At 51.7% G+C, this 24,292-nt stretch overlaps 2 protein-coding genes across 3 annotated transcripts; both read left to right on the top strand.

Annotated features, from left to right (window-relative positions):
* Positions 1 to 7,177: 7,177 nt before the first annotated feature.
* On the top strand, positions 7,178 to 8,595 carry LOC106982929 (olfactory receptor 1I1). Its single transcript, XM_015081096.3, is given in 6 exon segments — positions 7,178 to 7,658; positions 7,661 to 7,771; positions 7,774 to 8,188; positions 8,190 to 8,307; positions 8,309 to 8,549; positions 8,552 to 8,595. Coding segments are annotated over 6 exon segments (1,050 nt in total). The 5' UTR covers positions 7,178 to 7,537.
* Positions 8,596 to 17,329: 8,734 nt separating this feature from the next.
* Positions 17,330 to 24,292, top strand: SYDE1 (synapse defective Rho GTPase homolog 1). 2 transcript variants are annotated; one of them, XM_027050512.2, is made up of 9 exons: positions 17,330 to 17,489; positions 19,131 to 19,472; positions 19,573 to 20,217; positions 20,372 to 20,586; positions 21,185 to 21,311; positions 21,523 to 21,683; positions 22,260 to 22,485; positions 22,868 to 23,259; positions 23,872 to 24,292. In XM_027050512.2, the coding sequence occupies exons 1-9, from the start codon at positions 17,402 to 17,404 to the stop codon at positions 23,956 to 23,958; spliced, it is 2,283 nt and encodes a 760-aa protein (XP_026906313.1). In that variant the 5' UTR covers positions 17,330 to 17,401; the 3' UTR covers positions 23,959 to 24,292. The 2 variants fall into 2 exon arrangements, with proteins under 2 accessions (XP_026906313.1, XP_026906314.1); XM_027050513.2 differs by having other exon boundaries at positions 22,868 to 24,292.

Raw genomic sequence — 24,292 nt, 5'->3', positions numbered from 1 at the left:
AGCTCAGTGACTGAGCCAACTTCTCACAGAGGTTGTTTACTGAGCACCTGTGATGTACATTCCCAGGCCTTTGGAGTATTTTGTTAATGATGCTCACTCAAATACTGGATATCAGGTTTAAGGATCCTTTCCAAGAAAGAGAAACCCAGTTCAAAATAACCAGTATAACCAAGTCATACTGCAGAGCAGTGAAAAGCAGTGAACTCTTGTTATGCACAAAAACTGGAATGACTCTCACAAGTACTATGTTAAGTAAGAGACCACATGGGAGAAAAAGTATGAATGACTGTGATTAAATAATGTTCAAACCAAGGCACACTAATCTAAGGTGTTAGAAATCAGAAAAGTGGGGGGCACCTGGGGGGTTCAGTCAATTGAGCGTCCGACTTTGGCTCAGGTCATGCTCTCACGGTTTGTGAGTTCGAGCCCCGCGTTGGGCTCTGTGCTGACTGACAGCTCAGAGCCCGGAGCCTGCTTCAGATTCTGTGTGTGTGTGTCTCTCTGCTCCTCCCTTGCTCACATACGGTCTCTCTCTCTCTCAAAAATAAATAAAGATTTTTTTTTAATTTTAAAAAGAAATCAGAAAAGTGGTTATCTCTGGGGAGAAGAGATGAGTGAGAATGTGGAGCAGTCATGAAGGGGCTTTGGGGTGCTAGATAGATGATAGATAGATAGATAGATTATAGATAGATAGATTATAGATAGATAGATAGATAGATAGAGATAGATAGATAGATGATAGATAATACATAGATGATAGATAGATAGATAGATGATAGATAATACATAGATAGATGATAGATAGATAGATAGATAGATGATAGATAGATGATAGATGATGATAGATAGATAGATGATAGATTATAGATAGATAAGTAGATAGATAGATAGATAGATGATAGATACATAGATGATAGATAGATGATAGATAATACATAGATAGATAATAGATAGATGTTAGATAGATGATAGATGTTACATAGATAGATAATAGATAGATAGATAGATGATAAATAATACATAGATAGATGATAGATAGATGATAGATACATAGATAGGTAATAGATAGATGATAGGTAGATAGATGATAGATACATAGATAATAGGTAGATAGATAGATAGATAATAGATGATTGATAGATGATGATAAAATGTATACAGTTTTTATATAGCTTCTTATAAATATATAAATATTTCTATATATTAGAACACAGATAGTTTCTTATAAAACTTAAACATACACTTATACTCTTGGAAATATGAAAATGTATATCCACACAAAAACCTGCACATGAATGTTCATAGCAGTTTTGTCTATAACAGCCCAAACTAGAAATAACCTTCAGTGAATGAGTGGATGAACACATTACAGTTCGTCTATACCATGGATACTACTCAGTCACAAAAAGGAAGGACATATTGATACATGTAACAACTCAGTTGAATCTCAAGGCTATTATGTCATGTGTAAAAAGCCAAACTTTATCAAAAGCATACACGCTGCACAATTCCATTAATATAACATGTTGGAAGTGTAAAATAATGTGTGTACAAAGTATTCATTTTAGCAAAGACTGGAAACATTCATCAAGAGAAAATTGATTACATAGATGGTGGTACTATCTACTCGATGGGAAATAAAGAGCTGTAAAAAAAAAATTACAGATATGAAAATACCACCAAAATCAATTAAGCAAGAACTGTAAGATTCAGAACACTATTATAGTTTGCTAACTTTTATATGCAGAAGGAGGGGAGAGTAAGTGTGTAGCGAAGGTGGGAGTGTGGGAGTGAAGATACTCTGGCAGGTTACATAAGAAATCATTAATAGGGGCTGTTCATTGATGGCGGGCTTGTTATGAACTGGAGGGATGGGGATCCAGTTTGGGGGACAGCATTTCGTGATTTCACTGTAGGACTATTTTCTTTTTTTTTTTTTTAACGTTTTATTTATTTTTGAGACAGCGAGAGACAGAGCATGAACAGGGGAGAGTCACAGAGAGGGAGACACAGAATCTGAAGCAGGCTCCAGGCTCTGAGCTGTCAGCACAGAGCCCGACGCGGGGCTCGAACTCACGGACCGTGAGATCATGACCTGAGCTGAAGTCGGCCGCTTAACCGACTGAGCCACCCAGGCGCCCCACTGTAGGACTATTTTCTAACCAAGAGTGAGTATCACACAATTTTTTTAAGTGTATTTATTTTGAGAGTGAAAAAGTGCAAGCGGTGGGGGGGGGGGGGGGGCGGCCAGAGAGAGAAGAGAGAGCAAGAATCCCAAACAGGCCCCTCACCACAGGCAGGGCTCAAACTCATGAACTGTGAGATCATGACCAGAGCCAAAGTCAGATGCTTAACCAGCTGAGCCACTCTGGCCCCCCCGAGTATCACACACTTTAAAAGTTAAATTTTTTAAAGACAACAGAAAGCCAATGGACAAGAAGGTTAAAAAAAAAAAAAAAAAAAGATCCCAGGAGATAGAGAGGCTCCCCCCTGGGGTGGGGGGGACAAAAATTGGGGTCATGATGGAAACACCCAACACCAAAAAACAAAGGTTCACCAACATTGCTGGTGGCAAGGATCAAAGATTTCCTAATCCCATCCAAAGTAGGCTTGGTAGAGTTAATGAAGACTGAGCCCTTCATGTGGCTGATAGGAGGGTGTTTTTAACAAGGATGTGTATTGAAGTCCCAGTGGCAAGTACAGGACCTGACCTATGGCAGGTGACCAGGAAGTGTTTGATAAATTCATTTATCTGATCTGAGATTTATTACTTTCCTTTGTGAACCCAATGGTATAAATTCCCTTCCTCGTGGAATCAAGACATTGGGTCAGACATCTGAGTACTCCGTGGAGGACTTGGACCTTCAAACCACCCTGCCTAGGAACTGCCATGAGGCCCAGTCTGGGCTAGGAGGGGATTTTAGGGGGGTGTCCTGTGAGAGTGAATCCCTGGTGATTTCTCCATTTCCTCGCCCCCTCCATCATCCCAAAGTGCACTTACCCCAGAGAACAGGCCATAAATGGCAAGAATAGAAACAAAACAATGAGCATCTTCTTTCTTAACAAGGAGCCATGGGGCTAGCGTCCCCCAAGGGCCCCCAAACTGTAAGTATCCTGTTGTGTCCCTGGCCCCCTGCTCACCTGCCCCAGGCCTGGGTGGACACATGATTCCCCCACACACACAGACATCAGACTCGCCCCAGCCATCACAGCCTCAGTGGTCTCCTGTGCCCTTCTTGAGGGCTTAACGCTGACCACAGGATACCCTGGAAGTCAGTGTAAAAGGAGGTTAGCCAACACCATCCCCTTGGTAATACTATCCTGATAAGTCAGTGAGGGATGGAGAAGGGAATTGAGCTGGTTGGGGCTGGGAAAGAGGAATCCCTTTCCTTCTTGGATGCCCAGAGAGACAGGAGTGTCTGAAACCAATTGTGCACCCTCTGAATGGACAGAGGACACAGAGGGCACACACTCTGTGGAAGCTCATGCGAAGAAAACATTTAGGGTCCGCAGCTGAGGGACGCGTGCACAAATGGGACAGCTTTCTCCACTGTGGTGCTCATCTAGATGTGGTCCCCGGGGCGAGCAGCAGTGCAGCTCCCGGGAACTTCCTAGGGGCGCTGATTATTGAGCCCCGCCCAAGATGCTGCAGCCCTCTACAAAACACTGACACAGCTCAAAGTGCAGAACCGCCACTCTAGGGCAACCAAGGACTTCACACCAACAGCCAAGGACAGCTGCAAATATATTGCCAGGAAGGGACTCTCAGGAATAGTCACAGCCCACAGCATCCCCTTACAAAGCCTCCAATGCAACTCTGAAAAATCTTCAAAAGTAATATAAGGGGGGTTTTATTTGTTTCTTATTTTTAAGTCTATTTATTTTGAGAGAGAGAGAGAGAGAGAGAGAGAGAGAGAGAGAGGGCGTGAGCTGGGGAAGGCTCCACACTGCCAGTGCAGAGCCTTACGTGGGGCTTGAACTCACCAACCGTTGAGACCACGACCTGAGCTGAAATCAACAGTGAGACACTTCCCTGATTGAGACACCCAGGGGCCACAAAAAAAGAGTAGTTTTGCCAGAGATCTCTTGAGGTTGCCAAGGAGGCAATTATGCTGTTAACCTTCCTAAAAGCCCCCTTCTAACACCTCTTCCACCTCCAAGGGTTCTACTCCTCATAGCAGATACTTGCACCTCTCTCTTATTCTCACAACGTCTCGGGGTCACCTGTAACCTTTCTTATACACACCTATCTACTTACTCTGTTCTCCCATATACGTCCTGATCCCACTTCAGCTAACCCTAAATCTTTCTGGAGACCAATATTCCTTGGAAGGCAAGGAGACGATAATTTTAGATGCTTGCGGTTGAATCGTTTTCCCTAGCACAGTGTAGCTCTGAAATGCCTCTCATCACGAAGCACACTCTCAGAGAAGCAGTGGCTGGTGAGAGAATAAGAATAAATCTGTCCAGATGGGAGTAGAGCCATTACAAGTGGAAGGCCCCTACCATCGCTCTCAGCCTGTGCCTCATTGTCAGGTATAACCAACACTGTCTCCCTGCGGTGGGTGTTGAGAGACCCACACATAAAGAACCAGTGGCTCCTTTTTTTTGTTAATTTTTTAATGTTTATTTATTTATTTATTAAATATAATTTATTGTCAAATTGGCTAACATACAGTGTGTAAAGTGTGTTCTCGGTTTTGGGGCTAGATTCCCATGGTTCATGTTTCCATACAACACCCAGTGCTCATCCCAACAGGTGCCCTCCTCAATGCCCGTCACCCATTTTCCCCCTCTCCCCCACGTCCCCCATCAACCCTCAGTTTGTTCTCTGTATTTAAGAGTCTCTTGTGGTTTGCCTCCCTCCTTCTCTGTTTGTAACTATTTGTTCCCTTCCCCTCCCCCATGGTCTTCCGTTAAGTTTCTCAAGATCCACATATGAGTGAAAACATATGGTATCTGTCTTTCTCTGTATGACTTATTTCACTTAGCATAATACCCTCCAGTTCCATCCACGTTGCTGCAAATGGCCAGATTTCACTCTTTCTCATTGCCAAGGAGGATTCCATTGTATATATAAACCACATCTTCTTTATCCATTCGTCAGTTGATGGACATTTAGGCTCTTTCCAACACTTGGCTATTGTTGAAAGTGCTGCTATAAACACTGGGGTACAAGTGCCCCTATGCATCAGCACCCTGTATCCCTTGGGTAAATTCCTAGTAGTGCTATTGCTGGGTCTTAGGGTAGATCTATTTTTAATTTTTTGAGGAACCTCCACACTGTTTTCCAGAGCAGCTGCACCAGTTTGTGTTCCCACCAACTGTGCCAGAGGGTTCCCGTTTCTCCACATCCTTGCCAGCATCTGTTGTTTCCTGAGTTAATTTTAGCCACTCTAACCGGTGTGAGGTGATATCTCAGTGTGGTTTTGATTGGTATTTCCTTGATGAGGAGTGACGTTGAGCATCTTTTCGTGTGTCTGTTGGCCATCTGGATGTCTTCTTTGGAAAAGTGTCTATTCACGTCTTCTGCCCATTTCTTCACAAATATTTATTTATTTGTGTGAGAGAGAGAGAGAGAGAGAGAGAGAGAGAGAGAGAGAGAACATGAGCATGGGAGGGGCAGAGAGAGAGGGAGACCCAGAATCTGAAGCAGGCTCCAGGCTCTGAGCTGTCAGCACAGAGCTCGACGCGGGGCTTGAACTCACAAGCCATGAGATCATGACCTGAGCCAAAGTCGGATGCTTAAGCAACTGAGCCACCCAGGCACCCCACATTTTTGTCATTTTTATGAAAACAACTCACCTTTGAACAATCCAGGCTGTGTCTGGGAGTTTTGTTTTGAATAAACTTCTTAAACAGCTGTTTAACACACTATAACAATGCGTCTTTCACTGAGGGTTTCAATTGCTAGTGACAGCCTGTCTAGAACATGAGAAAATACAAAATTTCTTGTCCTGGAAGGCTACTGCTAATGTCAAAATGTACTTCCAAAACGCCATTGGCTTTAAAGCTCCAAGTATACTTTGTTACCATGAAATTCCTCTTTCAAATCTCCACGTAACCAGCTTTCCGGGTTCATCCATGGTCTCTATCTCCCCCTGAGAATGGACTGGGTGCTGTCCCAGTATGCTGAATGCTCCTGGCCAGGTTAGTCACAAACCTGCCAAAGCATTTCTGCTCTCATCAGCTGAGTTGAGTTGAATTGTTTTAAGTAATACCAAATATGACTGTACTGGTTGTAGTTGCTGCTGCAATTGTATCATTTAATTCAATGCTATAGAAATAAAAGAATTGCAGGAAGGGGCGCCTGGGTGGCTCAGTCGGTTAAGCGTCCAACTTCAGCTCAGGTCATGATCTCACAGTTTGTGAGTTCGAGCCCCGCGTCAGGGTCTGTCCTGACAGCTCAGAGCCTGAAGCCTGCTTCAGATTCTGTGTGTCCCTCTCTCTCTGCCCCTCACTCGTTCTGTCTCTCTCTCAAATATATATATATATATATATATATATATATATATATATATAATCGCAAGAGAAGGAAGGGAAGGAAAGGAGGGAGGGAGAGAAATGTTTTTTGATTAAATCCAAGTTGAATGCTTTAGAAAGACTTCATAAAAAGGAATCACTAAAAAAACAATTGCTGTCTAATGAGATGTGAGCAAGATAACAACATAACTGAGGTGTAAAATCATAAAAACCTGCAAGGCTTCTGTCCTTGGATTGTTTCTCAAGGATCCCCAATATCTTGTTCCACATTAGTGGAGCAAACTAGAGCATAGCAAGAAGCCTATGGGTATGACTCAGGCAGGAAAGGTGATCAGGCAGATTCACCATCGATGCGTTCATACCCAGAGAGAACACTGTGGTCCTCATCAAAGCCTGGTGAATCAATTTACATTCTTGACCAAAGTTAAAATTCGAAAAGTATGTTTGTGCATATTTGTGTTCCCACAAGATGTTTAGCACTGGTCCTCATCACAATGGATGAGAGGGGTTTTACTGTAGTCATGACGTGGCAGCAGAGCATAAAATGCCCCTAATAAATGTGGCATTCATTGGAAGCAGAAGAAGAGTGCTATCTGTCCTTATATCCTTAGTCATTAACCTGAAATGGATGCTAACATTGCATCATGTTCAGGAAGGATGACTGAAGGGAGGAGAGAAAATAGAGAACGACAGAGGGAAAGGAAGAGAAGGAAGAAAAGAGAGTGATCGGGTTCCCTTTTTCTGTGCTGGGTTTGGTTTAGGTTTGATCCAGCTTCATTGTGTTTTCTGCAAAGCATTTTTCCACTGGGAGGAAATAAAACAACAACACAGGTATTTATGGGCAATTTCTGAGTTGTCTCTAAACAACCAAGTTAAGTTTTTGAGATGCAAACTATCTCAGGCATGGTCGGTTTCATTGGGGACAAACAGAAACCCACAGATCTTCACAGAATGCTACAACCTCCAAGCCTGGAGCTCCATATCCAACTTCCAGCTTTATGTTGTTTTCCTCTTTTTCCTCCCCTGTTTCCTCTGCAGTAGACACAGGCTGTCAATGGAACCAAAACACCAAAAAAATGAAACAGCAGTCTCAGAATTTCTTCTTCGGGGATTCTCAGAAAGGCCAGAGCATCAGATGCTCCTCTTTGGGCTGTTCCTCTCCATGCACCTGATCACTGTGGGAACCTCCTCATCATCTTGGCCATCATCACAGACTCCCACTTCCACGCGCCCATGTACTTCTTCCTCTCCAACCTGTCCCTTGTCGATATTTTCTTCTCTTCCACCACTGTCCCAAGATGCTGGTGAACCTTCGCACCCAGAGCCGGGCCATCTCCTTTGTGGGCGGCCTTGCTCAGATGTATGCCTTCCACCTGTTCAGGACCATGGACAGCTTCCTCCTGGCCATGATGGCCATTGACCACTTTGTGGCAATTGTCCACCCTCTACACTACTCAGTCATCATGAGCCCTTGTGTCTGTGGGTTGCTGGTTGGGGGGCCATGGCTGATCACCAGTCTCCAGTCACTCATGCACACCTCCCTCATGGCTCAACTGACCTTCTGTTCTGGCTCCGAAATCCCCCACTTCTTCTGTGATCTCATGCCCCTGCTGAAGCTCTCCTGCTCTGACATGCACACCAATGAGCTGGTGGTTTTTGCTTTGGGCATCATCATGGGCATCAGCCCCCTCTCCTGCATCCACCTGCATTTTCTGGGCAGTCTTCAAGATCCCTTCTGCTCAGGGCAAGTGGAAAGCCTTCTCCACTTGTGGCTCGCACCTCACCACAGTGTCACTGTTCTATGGCACCGTCTGGGCCATGTACTTTGCAGCCCACATCTGCCGCTTCCTCCCAGAAGGACAAGGCGGCTGCCCTGATGTGTGGGGTGCTCATCCCCATGCTGAGCCCCTTTATATACAGCCTAAGGAACAAGGACATGAAGGCAGCCCTGAGGAGGTTCATCGGCAAAGCAGTCTCCTGTCAGTGCTAGGTCAGAACGGTGGTTGGCATTTACCGTGTTCCAGAACCACTGTTGGGTGGTGAGAACACAGAGATACATCCCATCCCTGCCCTCAAGGCATTCAGAGTTGAGTGGGGGATAGAGATGTGTGAATAAATCATTATGGTACAACATGGTAAATGTGTCACAAAAGTTGAATGGAAAGTTATGGGAACCCGAAGAGAGAGACATGTGTTTTCCCCATGGTTTGTCTTCCCCGTGAAGATCAGAAAAGTAGTCTTAAATTGGCCCTCTCTGGGCTATTAGGCTTATGGGATTGCTACGTGGGTAACACTAGTCGAACAAAAGATTGGCCACACCATTTTAATATTGATAAAGACAACACATATTAGCCAGTTACATCACCATGCTTCCCAAGTGACTCGGAGAAGGACATTGAAAGCATCTGTTGAGATTAGCTCACTTATTCACTTCAGCAGCTACCAGCCTCGGTCTCACAGGTGCCTTGGGGTCACATCTTGTGGCCATGAGTTTGGAAATCATTGTCATCAACAGGCCTCCCATGTGCACCTCTCCTCCAGGCCCATCCATCTGACAGAGTTCTTTCTCTTAGATTTATTTATTTTTGAGAGAGAGAGAAAGAGAGAGAGAGAGAAGAAGAAGAGGAGGAGGAATGAGAAGGAGGAGGAGAAGAAGAAGAAGAAGAAGCAGAGAGAGAGGAAGAAAGAGAGGATCCCAAGCAGGCTCTGCAGTGTCAGCACGGAGCCCGATGTGGGGCTTGAACTCACGAACCACGAGATCATGACCTGAGCCGAAGTCAGATGTTTAACCGACTGAGCCACCCAGGAACCCCGTTTTTACATTTTTAAGTGGTTGGGGAAAAAATTAAAAAACTACTCTATGACAGACTGAAATTATATAAAATTCTAATTTTAGTGCTCATAGAGTTTTATGGGAACACAGCCACACCCATTAATCATCTATGACTGATTTCAAATTACAGGACAGAGCTGAATAATCTTGAAGGAGACTTCATGTTGCACAAAGCCTAAAATGTTTACTATCTGGCCCTCTACCAAAGGAGTTTACTGACCCCTTTTCTATAGAAAACATAGAAATTGATACCCAAGTAGATCCATGAATCAGAAGCATCAGCTTCATGGGGAGTTTGCTAGAAATGAAGACGCAAACGCCATCCGAAACCATTGAATCATAATTTAACAACAACCCAAGGGGCTTATATGAACCTTAAAGTTTGGGGATCACGGGAATCAGTGGGGGGTGGAAAGAAGGGAAGTAGCGATTTGGGACCCAAATAGGCCTTCAGTTCAGAGATACAAGAGAACCATATCTGGGGCATTTTTCCAAGGACATTTTCCATGTTTCCCTTCCATAAACACCGCCCTGGAGAGGAAGGTCCAAAGACCCCACCAAACGCTTTCAAAGAATTGCAGCTACAGCTGGAGGACGTGGCCACCAGGTGGCAATAGTGCCGTTTCACAAAATGGATTTCAAGTTCGGTTTTTCAGAAACCTTTATCCTGGCTGTAAACTGGCCCAGTTCCCCCGACCTCCCGCGCAGTCGTGCTCTGGGAGGGACGGCATGTGTAAAGTTCCTGTGGTGGGACCGAGCCTGGGTTGCTCAGAGAAATCACGGAAAGGTGTGTCCCCAGCCCACAGAGGTGTGGTCACTCACCGCAGGGATTGGTCCACAGGGCAGAGGGGACCAGAACATTAAGCAGGGATATAGGGAGGGCTTGTGCTTCTGAATAAATCCACTGGTGAACCATACCATGGATTGGGGGTCAGGAAACGTTCTATAAATGGCCAGAGAGTAATTATCAGCTGTATAGATCCTACAGCCTCTGGCACAGTGGTTCACCTCTGCTGTTCATCATGGAAGCCACCATCGACAACACATCAAGGAATGGGAGTGGATGAGAACCCATGAAACTTTATTTATAGACATTGAAACTTGAATTTCATATAATTTTACATGTTGTGAAATATAGCCTTTTTTTTTTACTGTTTCATTAAAAAAAAATGTATTGACATCAAAATGATTCAGAAAGACTCCTAACCAACATCCACCTTCTGTGTGCTTCTCTCCCCCAGATTGTAGTGATAAAATATAGCATGTGCCTTCTATATTTTCATGAAAGTCAAATATGTTGCAAAAATGGATCTTGCTGTTTGGGTTTTAGTGACTGGCATTCGGTTCACTCCTTTTCTTCCCCCTGCCCCCAGAAACCCTCCTACACACTTGCCTCTTCTAATTTGACTACCTGGCAATGTAGGATCCCAATTATCTCAACTACCAAATTATTTCAGCTGTCGCCCACAAAGAAGAAATCAGGAGGAGGTTTCTACCTTCTCTTTCAACTGGCTGGGCTCCAGGGTTGCAGGAAAAATAATAATAACTAAGTTGTGAAACAGAAAATCCTGTCTAAAATCTGCCATCCAGTGTGAGCTTTCTAATATTACCTATTATCGGACGCATTAATGCTACGGTTACCACTAAGCCTACCTTCGTGGATACTAGCTTTAAAGTTTTGATTATCCAACAGAATTATCAAAAGTAGCCCACAAAATGTTTTTCTTTTTATTTGTTTCCAAACATTTTAAACTCTTAAAAATCAGGGGTGCCTGGGTGGCTGGGGCGCCTGGGTAGCTCCGTTGGTTAAGTGTCCAACTCTTGATCTCGGCTCAGGTTATGATCTCACAATTCGTGAGAGTCCCAGAGTCCCACTTTGGGCTCTGCGCTGACAGCGTGGAGCCTGCTTGGGATTCTTTTACCCTCTCTGCTCCTCCGCCACTTGCACGTGGGCTCTCTCTCTCTCTCTCTCTCTCTCAAAATAAATAAATAAATGAAAATTTTTTTAAAAATCATTCATAGCTCAAGAGCCAGATTTGGCCCACAGGCTCTAGTTTGTAAACCCTGGCACATGTGGATGGGAGTGACAAGAAGCAGGGAGACCAAAAGGGACCAAAGAGTAAGAGATGAAATGAGCTGAATCCCAGCACCAGACAAGGAATGGACAGGTGGTGCCACAGGACCTTTGCATATGCTAATGCCTCCTTAGCTTTGAGGTTTCGAGGCAAACCGCACTTCCTCAGGGAAGTCTTTCACCCCCTCCTTATCTCAGCTATGTGAGGTGCCCAAATACATTCACTATTCCTCATTGTCCCCATCACATCAGTGATTTGGTATTCATATGTGTGATTCTCTCATGAGAATCTATGTCACCGACTGAACTGTGAGCTGAGAAATGAGAGACTGTGTTTTCTTGTTTATCTTGCCCAACTCCATACCCCCATGCTTAGTACATTGGTCACTCGAAATATATGTGTCGACTGAGTGAATGAATTAACAAATGAATGGATGAACAAATGAATGAATAGGGAGGCAGTGCAATGACAAGACTCTAGGAGGTAGTCCGGGTTGGAAGAGAGACATCTAATAGTCAAGGTTAAGTTGCTGTGGTATGCAATGTAAACTCTCCCTCTGCTCCCCCAGCCTCAGTAAAGGCTGTTACACACCCAGGAGCCCTGGTGAAATCAAGGAGAGAAGCTAGTGCACCTCATCGTAGAGACCAGAAAGAGCGAGCTCACTATGAAACTATTTAACTCAGCGATAACAGAAGACCGTGAGAAAACAATCATCTAGTAATTCTCCAAAGTCTCAGCAAGGTGTTCGAAGGGGGTTGAGCCGATTTATCTGAAGAAGCAGAGTGGCCCTGGCCAGTATGAGAGCACAGTAACACTTCTTTCTCTATACATGGGACTTTATTGGGTGACGCAAAGCAATTTGGAGACTCGGACCCTGAGGCTCAGAGAGGGAAAGTGACTGTGCCAACGTCATAAGCTAGATCAGGGCAGAGGGGGGGATTCCAATCCAGCATAGTGTGACCCCAAAACTTGACCCCTCCCTCCACCGTGCTGGATGCCCTCTCAGGTGAGTGCCCAAGGTCACGCTGCAGCCCCATGTGGGGCTCAGTGTAGGGGGGGGGGCCGGAGCAAATGGTGGACCAGCTGATGAAAAAGAAAGGCACATCCAGGAAGGCACGAGGAAAGATGCAGTAAGGCTACAGCCTGAGGCCCTGGAGGGGAAGCTCCTACTTTTAAACGTATGTTTAGATTTCAGGGGAGTCACTCCTATCTCTGTGAACCTAGTGGGTGGTCCCCAAGACCACCCTCAGGTTCAATGCTTCACTAGGAGTCACAGGACTCAGCAAAATTGTTACACTCCCAGTTTATTACAGGGAAAGGATACAGATGAAAACCAGCAAAGGTAAAAAGCACGTGGCGGGGAGGGTCCAGAAGAGACCAGCCACCAGGGGACCAGTTGTCCCCTCCCTGTGGGTTTGTGTAGACGCACTTAATTCTCCCAGCAATGATGTTTGACAACACACGTAGTATATTGTCAACCAGGGAAGCTCCTTGAAAACAATTCCTCGTCCAGAATTTTCACTGAAGGTAGGCCGCTGTATTATCGTCCTACGGCTGCCATAATAAAACACCACAGACAGGGTGACTTAAACAAGAAAGAGTTATTATTTTCTTGCAGTTCTGGAGGCCAGAAGTCTGAGATCAAGGCATCAGTAGGGCTGGTTCCTTCTGGGGCCTCTCTCCTTGGCTGGTAGATGGCCGTCTTCTGTATCCTCATATGCTCTCCCCTCTGTGCACACACATCTCTGTGTCCAAATTTCCTCTTATGAGGACACCAGTTACCTTGGATTAGGGCCCACCCTAAAGATTTCATTTGTTTCACTCACTGTTTAAAGGCCCCATCCCCAGATACAGTCACATCCTGAGGTACTGGGATGGGGGGGAAGGGGGAGGGAGTCAACATGTGAATTTGGTGTAGACACAGTTCAGCCTATAACAGCCACGTAGACACGGTTGACCACCCATGTGGCTGGCCTTGGTTATTCAGTCTCTTGCCCCTCTAGAGGTCAGACTGATACCTCTTGGGTCAGTGTGGCCCAAGGTCCCCACTATAAACCACGTGGTTAGCATGGCCCCCCAGGTATACAAAGGGATTCTTGTCAAGTAGGATACTCCAAGGGTTTAGGGGCCACCTCCCAGGAGCCAGTCAAGGGCCAGATGTTTCTGTGGACGACGCAGTAGAGCCCAGAGACCTGGGAGAGAGGAGAGAGAAGGTAAGGAATGACACGGGGTCTCTGCCTGGCTCTGCCCACCAGGCCACTTGCCCCACCTAACTGGTCTGTCACCCCTCTCCAGGCTGCCTCCCCTTCCTGTGGAACAGCCAGAGGTCCTACAAGCTGGACACCAATGGCAGCTCTTGGCATGGTAGCTGGTGGCCAGTTGCTGAAGGTGTCCTGGGGCCTGTGCAGGGGCCTGGAGAGCAGGAGGGCCCCGCAGACCTACAGCTGATGGAAGGAGGGCTCTGCACAGGGAGCTGGGGGCTCTGATGCACCTTAGCTTCCACTCTACAGCTTGTCTGCTGGGCTTTGCCGAGGGCCACTGAGAGGCTCCGGCCAAGATATGCCGCCCCACTAACTGCCTGCCAGGTGACGCCACATTTTGCCTCAGGAAGCTGCCTCATGGTGCCTTGGCCACCCTCTGCCCATCTAGCTGCTTGAAGCCACCCTGGTGGATGTCTCTGAGCAGCCACCTGTTCCCTGGCTCCTCTGAGGATGGACTCCCAGCCAGGCAAGTGCCTCTTCACCCTGGAAGATGCCTCCTGCAGGTGAGCCGCGGGCACAGGGGCAACTGAGAATGACAAAAGTGGGTGGGGGGAGCTGGGAGCCTGTTCCCCATAACCTTCTCTATCTTCTAGTCCCGGGAACAGAGGGCCCTAGGGAGATGGCATACAGGAGGCTTAGCCCACAGACACACACCCCACCGCCATTGTCCCCACCCCCACAGCCTGGATAACAGGGGGCACGTAATTCTTCCTTTTGGGTGGATAAGGAAACGGAGGCCTAGAGAGAATGTCTGCATTTAGGGCTCCCAAGAAGCTGACTCTGAGATAAGGATTCAAGTGCAGGAAGTTTATTTGGGAAGTGATCTAGGAAATGCTGGAAGGGGGGTGGAGGAGTGAGAAAGGGAAGGGAAGAGAAGGAAGGCAGTAAAGAGTGTGCTGATATTCAAGTTTCCAGTGTGGGCAGCTGGAACTCAGTCCCAGGGGAACCCATGGGGGTCAGTGTGGAACATACACATCAGTCATCCCACATGAGGGGTGAGGGAGCTGGGGTACTTATCCACCACCCCCCCACGGTCTGCCACAGGGGTGCAGAGATCTGTGCAAACCTCACCAGCTCCCTCTGCCTGCATTTCTTCTTTCAACAAATCCCCATTCTGCTGGGGCTATCCATCAAGCAGCCAGCGAGAGCATTTGGGGGAAAGAGAATACACACACACACACACACACACACACACACACACAGGCTCCTAAATCCAAACAGCAACTACCAAAATCCAGATTAATAATTGTACACACTTCACAAAATGTGAAAATTAGTATACATAGCCATTTTATTAACACTTATCATGAATTTCTGGTTGTTAAGAAAGAATCATAGCCAACTGTGAATTAAATGAGCTACATGTAGACAAATAAATGTAACAGGGAAAGTGCAGAAACACAGTCAAAGGAGTTTACCAAAAATGAAGATTGATGTGGTACATGTTTTTTTAAGTTTATTTATTTATTTTGAGAGACAGAGAGAGCAGCATGAGCAGGGGAGGAGCAGAGAGAGGTGGGGAGAGAGAATCCCAAGCAGGCTCTATGCTGTCAGCGCAGAGCTCGATGAGGGGCTCAACCTGATGAACCATGAGATCATGACCTGAGCCAAAATCAAGATTCACATGCTTAACCGACTGAGCCACCCAGGCACCCCAGTGCTTGAATGTTTTTTAATCATTTGATGGGTGATTCTAAGGGCTGATCTCATCCCCACATCAGCCTCCAGCTTCTTGGAGGTTCTGGGGTACCCTCCCTGATGGGGCCCTCTTCCTGTACCCCCTGCCTTGGACTTGTGAACAGGTGTTGTGTTGACCCTGACCTCTCTCCCCACTGTCTGCAGCTACCTCAAACACATCTGGGGTGAACCCTACTGCTCTTCAGCCTGATTCCTCCCAAACACACACATCCAAGACAAATGAACATAACCTGAGAGACGTGTAGGACACTAACAAGCATACTAACATACGCATAATGGGAGTCCCAGAAGGAGAGAAAAGGATAGAAAAAAAAAAAATAGTTGAAGAAATAATTGCACCAAAAAAAACCCAAAAAAACTCCCAGATTGATGAAAGATATGAATCTACACATCCAAGAAGCTCAACAAACTCCAAGTAGGACAAACACAGACATCCACTCTGAGACACATGATAAGCAAACACTCACGACCTCCTCTTGTGCAAACCTCTTGGCCACCACCCCCTCCTATCCAGGCCTCTGGTACCTGGCACCTGATCTCCCACCTGGACATTCAGCAGTGAACAAAACAGACAAGCCTCTGGTGGAGTCCCAGGTTAGACAATTAAGCAGATGAACTAGAACAAAGCATTGGAGCTATTAAGCTCAGGCTGTGACAGTGTTCAGAGAAATGAAATACAATGAGGTAATAGTGAGTGGACAGTGGTGGGTGTTGAAGGAGGGCCTCCCAAGGAGGTGCTTTTAGAACTAAAGAAGAGAAAGAGGCAAATTCGGAGGAACCAAGTCTTCCCACACAGAGGGGACTACTTGTGCAAAGGGACTGGGACAGTTTGATGTAAAGGAGGACCAGAGAGAAGGTCATGGTGAGCAATGGAGACAACAAAGGAAATGAGGCTAGAACTCTTACTGGGAATCTGGGTTTTATTCTAGGCGGGATGAGCAGTCATGGAAAGACTGTACAGCAGGGGTGGGGCGTGCTGGAATCCGACTTCAGCTTTTTAAGTCAACCCTGGGCACTGCACAGAGAATGAAATGTAGGTGTGAGGCAGGTTACATTTCCCAAGGTGGCCACAGTATCTCCCAGCCCACATCCTGTTCACAAGGTCACCTTGACACATCGCCCACTGAGAGGAGTGGGGTCTATGAATCTGGCTCCAGAAGTGACACAACATGACACCCAAGGCTGGGTCAGGAAAGGTGATGCAGCATCTGTCCTGTTCACCTTCGGAGTCCTGGGTGGCCATGAGTGAAGTCTGGTCATCCTGACTACTGACCTGCTGGGAAGAAGGCCGGACCGTAGGGAGAGGCCCACGTAGCAGCCCTAGTCCACAGCCTGTGAAGAGGTCCCAGCCCTCAGGACCTGTGAGTGACCTTGCCTCCAGATGATTCCAGCCATGTCTGTTGAGTTCCCCGTGAACCATTGATTGAGTGGAAACAATCAATGTCAGCTCTGGCCTGCCAAAATCCCTTACCCACGGCACCTGTGACATAAAATGGCTTTCACACCACTAGTTTGGGGGGTGGCTTGTTAAACATCAGTAGTAACCGGAATGGGGGGTGGGAAAGTTAGGTGGAGGACGGAGGCGCCCCGAGGGGCATCCAGGATTCCAAAAAAGAGGAGCTGTCATGGAAAGGAGAGAGGCCAGGGCTTGCACCAGGCTGGGGCAGTAGATGGGGGGGGATAGGAGAGGAAATACGGGCAAGATGCGTTTTGAAGGTAAACCCAGCATGACGCGCTGTATTCCATCACCAAAGCAGGGTGGGTAAGAGGGAAGACGAGGGCTGTGCCATGATAGTCCCAAGGGGAGCGAGGAAGGCAGCCTAGAGCCCCCATTCCCTCCCCACCCGGCCCGGGCGACTACATCTCCCAGCATCGCTCGCTCAGGCCGCGGGAAGGGGAAAAAAAAAAAAAAAAAAAAGTTTGGGCCAAGCATTCCCGGAATGCGCTTCCTGCTGGCGCGGAGCGGGGGGCGGGCGGGGCGGGGCGGGGAGGGCAGGGGGGCGGCGCGGCCGGAGCCCGGGGCGCGCACTCGGCCCGGCCCGGGCCCCAGCATGGCTGAGCCGCTCCTCAGGAAAACCTTCTCCCGCCTGCGGGGCCGGGAGAAACTTCCCCGGAAAAAGTCGGACGCGAAGGAGCGCGGTGAGCGCGGCGGGGGGGAGGGGGACGGCGGAGGAGGGGGCGCCGAACCCCGCCTGGCCCGGGAGGGTGGGGGGGTCCTGGAGCCCCGAGGAGGGCCGGCTGCGGCGGCTAGGGGAGCCCCGCGGGGTCCCCTGCGGCCCGGGGTGGGGGACCAAGAGCGGGCAGGGGTCCTGGAAGGAAGGGGCTGGGCAGGGGGAGAGGGGGCGCGGACCGTTATGTGCGCCCGGCCGGGGATGCCAGCGCTGCGGGCGCCTTAGGAGGCCCGGGAGGGGGACCTCGCCGCTGACAGGAAATGGGGCCGAGACCGAGCGCCTGGAGGGCGGAGGGGAGGAGGAGTTGGGAAGCTGGCAAACGGGCCCCAGTCAGGCCAGGCCGGGGACACTCTGCGCCCCTCCAGGATGGGAGATGGGTAGCGAAGTCCTGCAGAGGAGGGAGAGGGGCGGTGCATCAACCCCAGTAGCCACCCGCCGGCCCCCTCCTATTAACCAGTGACTGCAGCTGCACCCACCTTAGGCAGCCCCAGGAAACTGTCCCCTTTATGCAGGAGGGGAAACTGAGGCACGGAGCTGTTGGGTAATTTGCCCAGAGCCAATGAAGTGAGTTAAACAGCGCTTTGGACTATGCTGCTAATAGAGACCCCCGAGGCAGAGTCCAGGGTGCTGGAAATCAGAGTTGACCAGAGGAGGGACTCTACCAGCCAGAAGACAGGACCTTGAGGAATTGGGAGCTGCGTGGGACAGAAAGTCCCGGGAAGGAAGGTGTTAAAGGAGGGAGGCCTGAGGACTCCACATCTGAGCTCCCCGTCCCCCGCCCCACCGCCGCCAGCCCTTCCCAAAGATTCCCAAGGCTCCTAGAGCAGAGAGAAGGGACCGGGGTGCCCACGCACAAACACAGACAGGAAACAGCCCAGGATGTCAGAGAGGGGAGGACGGTAGAACAGAGGAGAGGCCCCAAGACATTGACCATGGGGATCTGGACTGCGCTGAGAGACAGGGCCCACTCCAGGATAGGGAAAGAGTTTGGAAGACAAGCTTTTAAGAGGTGGGGGGGTTGGGGGGGGGGGGATGTTGCAGGAATGGGAGGACAAAGCACTAGCCGACGTGCCTGCTCCTGTCTTCCTAAGGAAGCAAGCCAGCGTTCACTGTGGGCTGTGTGCTTGACCGTAACCTGGATGCCTAGGAAGCATTCCCCACACCGAGCTCTCTGATGCCTCCCTGGAGGGGGGCATTGACTACCCCCCCCCCCCATTTCACAGAAGGCCACTGAGGCTCAGAGATGGAAAGCAATTTGCCCAAAGCCACCCAGTAAGAAGGGACAGGAGCAGGGCTCCATGCCAGGGGTGGGAGGTAGAGCTGAGAATGCAGGGCCCAGGTCTGGAGAAACCCCACTGGACCCCTGAGGCTGAAGGGCAGAGGGACAGAATCCCGTTTGGGACCCCAGGAACTAAGAGGGGGTGGGCTGTAAGCTGGCAACCAGTGAGACTGCTGGCCTGTGCCCGCCCATTCCAAACAAACAAGTGGAGTGAATACCAGAGCCGCGTGCATCCCAGCCCTGGCCCCTGCTGGGGAAAGAGCTCTTCGCTGGGGCTGCACTGGGGGCAGCAGGCGGTAGCTGGGTGTCACTCCCCTTGCTCTCTGCCAGGCCGGCCAGCCCAGCGCCCGGAGCCCAGTCCTCCAGAGCCAGAGCCCCACGCCCCCGAAAAGTCCCAGGCTGGGGCAGAGGGCCCCCCTAGCCCCGAGGCATCCCGGAGCCCAGCTCGGGGGGCCTACCTGCAGAGCCTGGAGCCCAGCAGCCGCCGATGGGTGCTGGGTGGGGCCAAGCCACCAGAAGAGGCTGCTTTGGGGCCCAGGGCACCCGGCAGCGGGGAGCCTGCGGGTGAGATCTGGTACAACCCTATCCCTGAGGAAGACTCCAGACCCCTGGCACCTGAGCCCCCAGGGCCACAGCCAGGCTCAGCGGAGCCAGAGGGCCCAGCCTCGCAAGGTGAGCACAAGCCTCAGACCTCCGGCCCCCCAAGATGACCACAAGCCTCACCCCAGTCCCAAGCCCAGGCTTCTGACCCCTGAGGTATGCTGTTCCCCAGGCGCGGCCCCTGCCAGCCCCCCAGCCAAAGCCTCCCGCACGAAGTCCCCCGGCCCAGCCAGGCGCCTCTCCATGAAGATGAAGAAGCTGCCTGACCTTCGGCGCCGCCTGAGCCTGCGGGGCACCCGGGCGGGCCGCGAGCGTGAGAGGGCCGCCCCCGAGGGCTCCGTCATCAGCCGCTACCACCTGGACAGCAGTGTGGGGGCCCCTGGCCGGGCGGCAGGGGCTGGGGCCACACGGGGCCCTCGGGCCGGTTACCTCAGTGACGGGGACTCTCCGGAGCGCCCAGCGGGGCCCCCATCGCCCACTGCCTTCCGGCCCTACGAGGCGGGCCCCCCAGCCCGAGCGCCGCCCGCCGCACTCTGGGGCCGCCTCAGCCTACACTTGTACGGGCTGGGGGGGCTGCGGCCGGCACCTGGGGCCACCCCCAGAGACCTGTGCTGCCTACTGCAGGTGGATGGGGTGGCCCGGGCCCGAACAGGGCCGCTGAGGGGGGGGCCCGACTTCCTGCGGCTGGACCACACCTTCCACCTGGAGCTCGAGGCTGCCCGGCTGCTGCGGGCCCTGGTGCTGGCATGGGACCCCGGTGTTCGGCGACACCGGCCCTGTGCCCAGGGCACTGTGCTGCTACCCACGGTCTTCCGAGGTAGGATATGTGGCCGCAAGGGAAGAGCGGTTGGCACAGGACTCGGCTCCCCTTTTCCCCCAGAGTGTCCGGGGCCTGGGGGGTGGCTTGGAGTAGGGGGCCAGGGCACAGGAGCCTGTGGGGGCAGACCCCACAGGCCTCCTTGTGTCTTCAGGGTGCCAGGCCCAGCAACTGGCCGTGCGCCTGGAGCCCCAGGGGCTGCTGTATGCCAAGCTGACCCTGTCAGAGCAGCAGGAAGCACCAGGCACAGCTGAGCCCCGCGTCTTTGGGCTGCCCCTGCCGCTGCTGGTGGAGCGGGAACAGCCCCCTGGCCAGGTGCCCCTCATCATCCAGAAGTGCGTTGGGCAGATCGAGCGCCGAGGGCTGCGGGTGAGCCCCTTGCCCCATCCCAGCTGGCCCCCAGACCTCAGACCTACACCCCCAGGACACCCCGCGTACAGAGGCCAGGCGTTCCCCACACGTGCACCCTGCCTGGGACACTCCTAGCTCCAATCCCAGCTTAGACAAGGGCAGAAGGCTCCCCTAGACCATAGCACCCAACCCAGAACCCAGGGTCCCAGACCTTCTGGAGCTCAGAGCCTGATGGGAGAAAAGACACGATCCCCAAAACTCACAAGTGTAAAACTGTGGCTGGGACAAGAGGGGAGAAGCAGGGAGAGAGCAGGTCCTTAAAACAGGACCTGACCTCTGGTTGGGGTAGTCAGGAAAGACTCCCCAGAGGAGGTGACAAGTGACCTGAGGACAAGTGAGCCAAGCAGAGGGCTTACGCGGCGAGCTTGTTCAGGGAGCCATGGTGGGGACACCACGACAGGTGTCAGAAGGGCAGGAAGGCAGCTGGTAAAGCTGCAGCCAGCCCCCAAGCCCTCAGCCCACTGCCACCCTGACCCAGGCCTCCAGCCCTCAGCCCACCCGGCCCTCATCAGTTTGTAGCACTGGCAAGAAGACATCTCTCTGCGCCCACCCCCAGGTGGTGGGGCTCTACCGCCTGTGTGGCTCGGCAGCTGTCAAGAAAGAACTTCGGGATGCCTTTGAGCGGGACAGTGCAGCCGTCTGCCTCTCCGAGGACCTGTATCCCGATATCAATGTCATCACTGGTCAGCATGCCCCTGCCTACCCCCACCTGCTCCCCATTCAACCTTCACCTCAAGGGAGTCCCTGTGGTCCCTCTGGGACCTCACCCTTTTCTCTCTGGCTTTGTTTTCATCTTCCTGTGCCTGCCCTCCTCTTCCCCCTCCCAGCCCCAGCTGACCCCTCCAGACTCAGAAGCCAGGGGTGCCCTGACCAGAGTGGGCCCTGTGTCCACAGGCATCCTCAAGGATTATCTTCGGGAGTTGCCCACCCCGCTCATCACCCAGCCCCTCTATCAGGTGGTGCTGGAAGCCATGGCCCGAGGACCCCCAAGCAGGGCGCCCTCCAGCACTGAGGGCACCCGTGGGCTCCTCAACTGCCTGCCAGATGTGGAGAGGGTGAGTTGGGCCTGGTGGGAGTGGGCAGGACTCATAGCGGGCTGACACCAGTAGAGTGTTTCATCCACACCTGAGCCCATGATGTGCACGAGCATGTGGCTATTAGGTGCTATCAGAATCCCCACTTCATAGCTATGGAAACCTAGGCCCAGAGCAGTTGAGTGAGTTGCCCAAGGTTGCACAGCCAGAACATCACAAAAAATGGAGGCTCTGAATACAGGTCTGTCAACCTACCACAAGGGAGGTTCCTGGCTGTGGAATCCTAGAGAAGTCCCGACCCTCTGTGCCTCAATACCCTCATCTGTAAAATGGAATTAATGCTAGCCCTGACTAACACACAGAGGAGTGGGTTCAAATCCAAGCTCTGCCATTCCAAAACTAAGTTCCCTTTGTCCTCAGTCTCCCTTCCAGCAAAATGGGATCATAATAGTAGTATCGAAGCCTTAGCTCGGCCATCAACCAGCTATGAGATCTTGAGTTTCCCCGCTCCGGGCCGCGTTCGTCTACCCGCCCCCCCCCCCACCAGGTGTGACAGGGGACCAGTCAGCCTCACGATTCCCAACCTTCTTCTCTCAGGCCACGCTGACGCTTCTCCTGGACCACCTGCGCCTCGTCTCCTCCTTCCACGCCCACAATCGCATGACCCCGCAGAACCTGGCCGTGTGCTTCGGTCCCGTGCTGCTACCGGCGCGCCAGTCACCCGCCAGGCCCCGCATCCGGAGCTCTGGCCCGGGCCCCACCAACGCTGTGGACTTCAAGCGCCACATCGAGGTGCTGCACTACCTGCTGCAGGCCTGGCCAGGTGAGCCCGCCTCCAGCCCTCACCACCAATCAAGGCCAGGCCGCCGCAGCGGCGCTTTCTCGGGCGACGAATCAGAGTCTCGAGCTTCAGGCATGCCACGCCCCCTCACCAGGGTAAACCGGTACCTGGTAGCCCCGGCAACCCGTCCAGCTAGAGCCAATCCAAGCTTGACGCGGTCAGAGGCCCTGCCTCTTGACACGCCCTTCAGAGGGCCGGTTGCCTAAGCAACCAGTTCTAGCTCCGCCAGTGAACTCTCGATGCGGTTGCAGGCCTTTTCTTTCGTCAGGGCCAATCAGGGGCCTGGTTACCTGGGCAGCCAATCAGAGGTCTGGCTTCTCGCGCGGCGCGTGACGCCGTCACGAGCCCCGCTCTCCCTCCGCAGATCCCCGCAGGCCCCCGGAGCCTCCGGACGTCGCCCCGTACGTGCGGCCCAAACGGCAGCCGTCGCTGCACTTGCCACTCGCCAGCCCCGAGGTGGTGACTCGGCCCCGCGGCCGGGGCGGCCCCGAAAGCCCCCCGAGTAACCGCTACGCGGGTGACTGGAGCGTTTGCGGGCGGGACTTTCTGCCGTGCGGGCGGGACTTTTTGTCCGGGCCGGACTACGAGCACGTGACGGGCAGCTGCAGCGAGGACGAGGACGAGGACGCGGGCGAGCCGGCGGGCGCCGCTGACTTCGACGATGACTTCGAGGCGCCCTTCAACCCGCACCTGAACCTCAAAGACTTCGACGCCCTCATCCTGGACCTGGAGAGAGAGCTCTCCAAGCAGATAAACGTGTGCCTCTGAGCCGGGCGGGGTGGGACCCCGGTCACTGGGGCCCCAGGCTCCTGGCTGCTGAGGCCGTGCTCCATCCAGCCCGTGAAGGGACCAGACCGGTCACTCAGGCCCTGGTCCCGGCTGCTGGGGCGTTGCCTAGTGACCAGCCAGCCCGTTGCTGAGAATCATTCCTCGTTTCCAGTGCTCGCTCTTGGGGCATTGGTTGCACAGGCTGGGACTGGGGATTTTCTGGACCAGCCGTCGTGGCCATCTTTTCTGAGTACCAAGGGCTTTTCCCCTTGCTGCCAAAGGCACTTCTTCCGCTTCCTGGGCTGGCCTCTCTTGCCTCCCCTTAGCCAGGGAAACACCAGTTACTGTGAGCATCACCCCAGGGTGGTGAGACACGCCCCGCCCCACCCATGCCCCGCGCCAATCCTCTTGCTGCTGCCAACCAATTCAGTATTAGCTTTAAGCACTGCACTCTGCTTCTCCCCTCCGCGGAGGGCCCAAGGACTATGGTGAGGTGCTGTTTGGGGCAGGGTGGGGGAAAGCCCCTATCTGGGCTCTGGCTGGATAGGGGCAGCTGGGGGCTTTTAGAAAAACAGCTGGTTTCCCCACCCTCTCTTCCAGGGAAAGCCCCGTGATTGCCTCAAACCAGGAAACGGAGATAGCAGAGCCTGGCCCTTCCCCTCCCCCATTCTTCCTCCACATCCCTGAAGAAACTGAGCACTTACAAGACCTCCCTGTGGAGGGGCCCCACCTGAAATGTCAGGCTGGGGGCACTTTGGTACGGAACATATTTATTGCCTCCGTGCGTGTGTGTCTGTGTGTGAGGACTAGTGTGCATGGGTGGACACGTCTGGAGCAGGCGTATGGGGCTCTTTCAGGGACCTCTGAGAAGGAAAGAGTTCGCAGTGGCCAGACACCCTAAAATCCCCATTAATGGAGCCACAGTGGGCCCCAGAGCTCCAATGGGAGAGTAGGGTCCCCTCCTGTCTCCCCCACCTTCCCTCACTCCCATCTTTGTGGACAAATAAATCAATATGCACAC

Source organism: Acinonyx jubatus, chromosome A2, assembly GCF_027475565.1.
Source record: "Acinonyx jubatus isolate Ajub_Pintada_27869175 chromosome A2, VMU_Ajub_asm_v1.0, whole genome shotgun sequence".
Lineage (NCBI taxonomy): Eukaryota > Metazoa > Chordata > Mammalia > Carnivora > Felidae > Acinonyx > Acinonyx jubatus.
The sequence above is the reverse complement of the archived record's forward strand: the minus strand, read 5'-3'. Positions and strand labels throughout refer to the sequence as shown.

Bases quoted from the DNA above. Each gene is read 5' to 3' on its own strand.
- SYDE1 (XM_027050512.2), top strand. From the start codon at position 17,402: ATGGCTGAGCCGCTCCTCAGGAAAACCTTCTCCCGCCTGCGGGGCCGG. The intron at 17,490-19,130 runs GTGAGCGCGGCG...GCTCTCTGCCAG, and splicing joins GTCGGACGCGAAGGAGCGCG to GCCGGCCAGCCCAGCGCCCG. The intron at 22,486-22,867 runs GTGAGCCCGCCT...CTCCCTCCGCAG, and splicing joins CCTGCTGCAGGCCTGGCCAG to ATCCCCGCAGGCCCCCGGAG.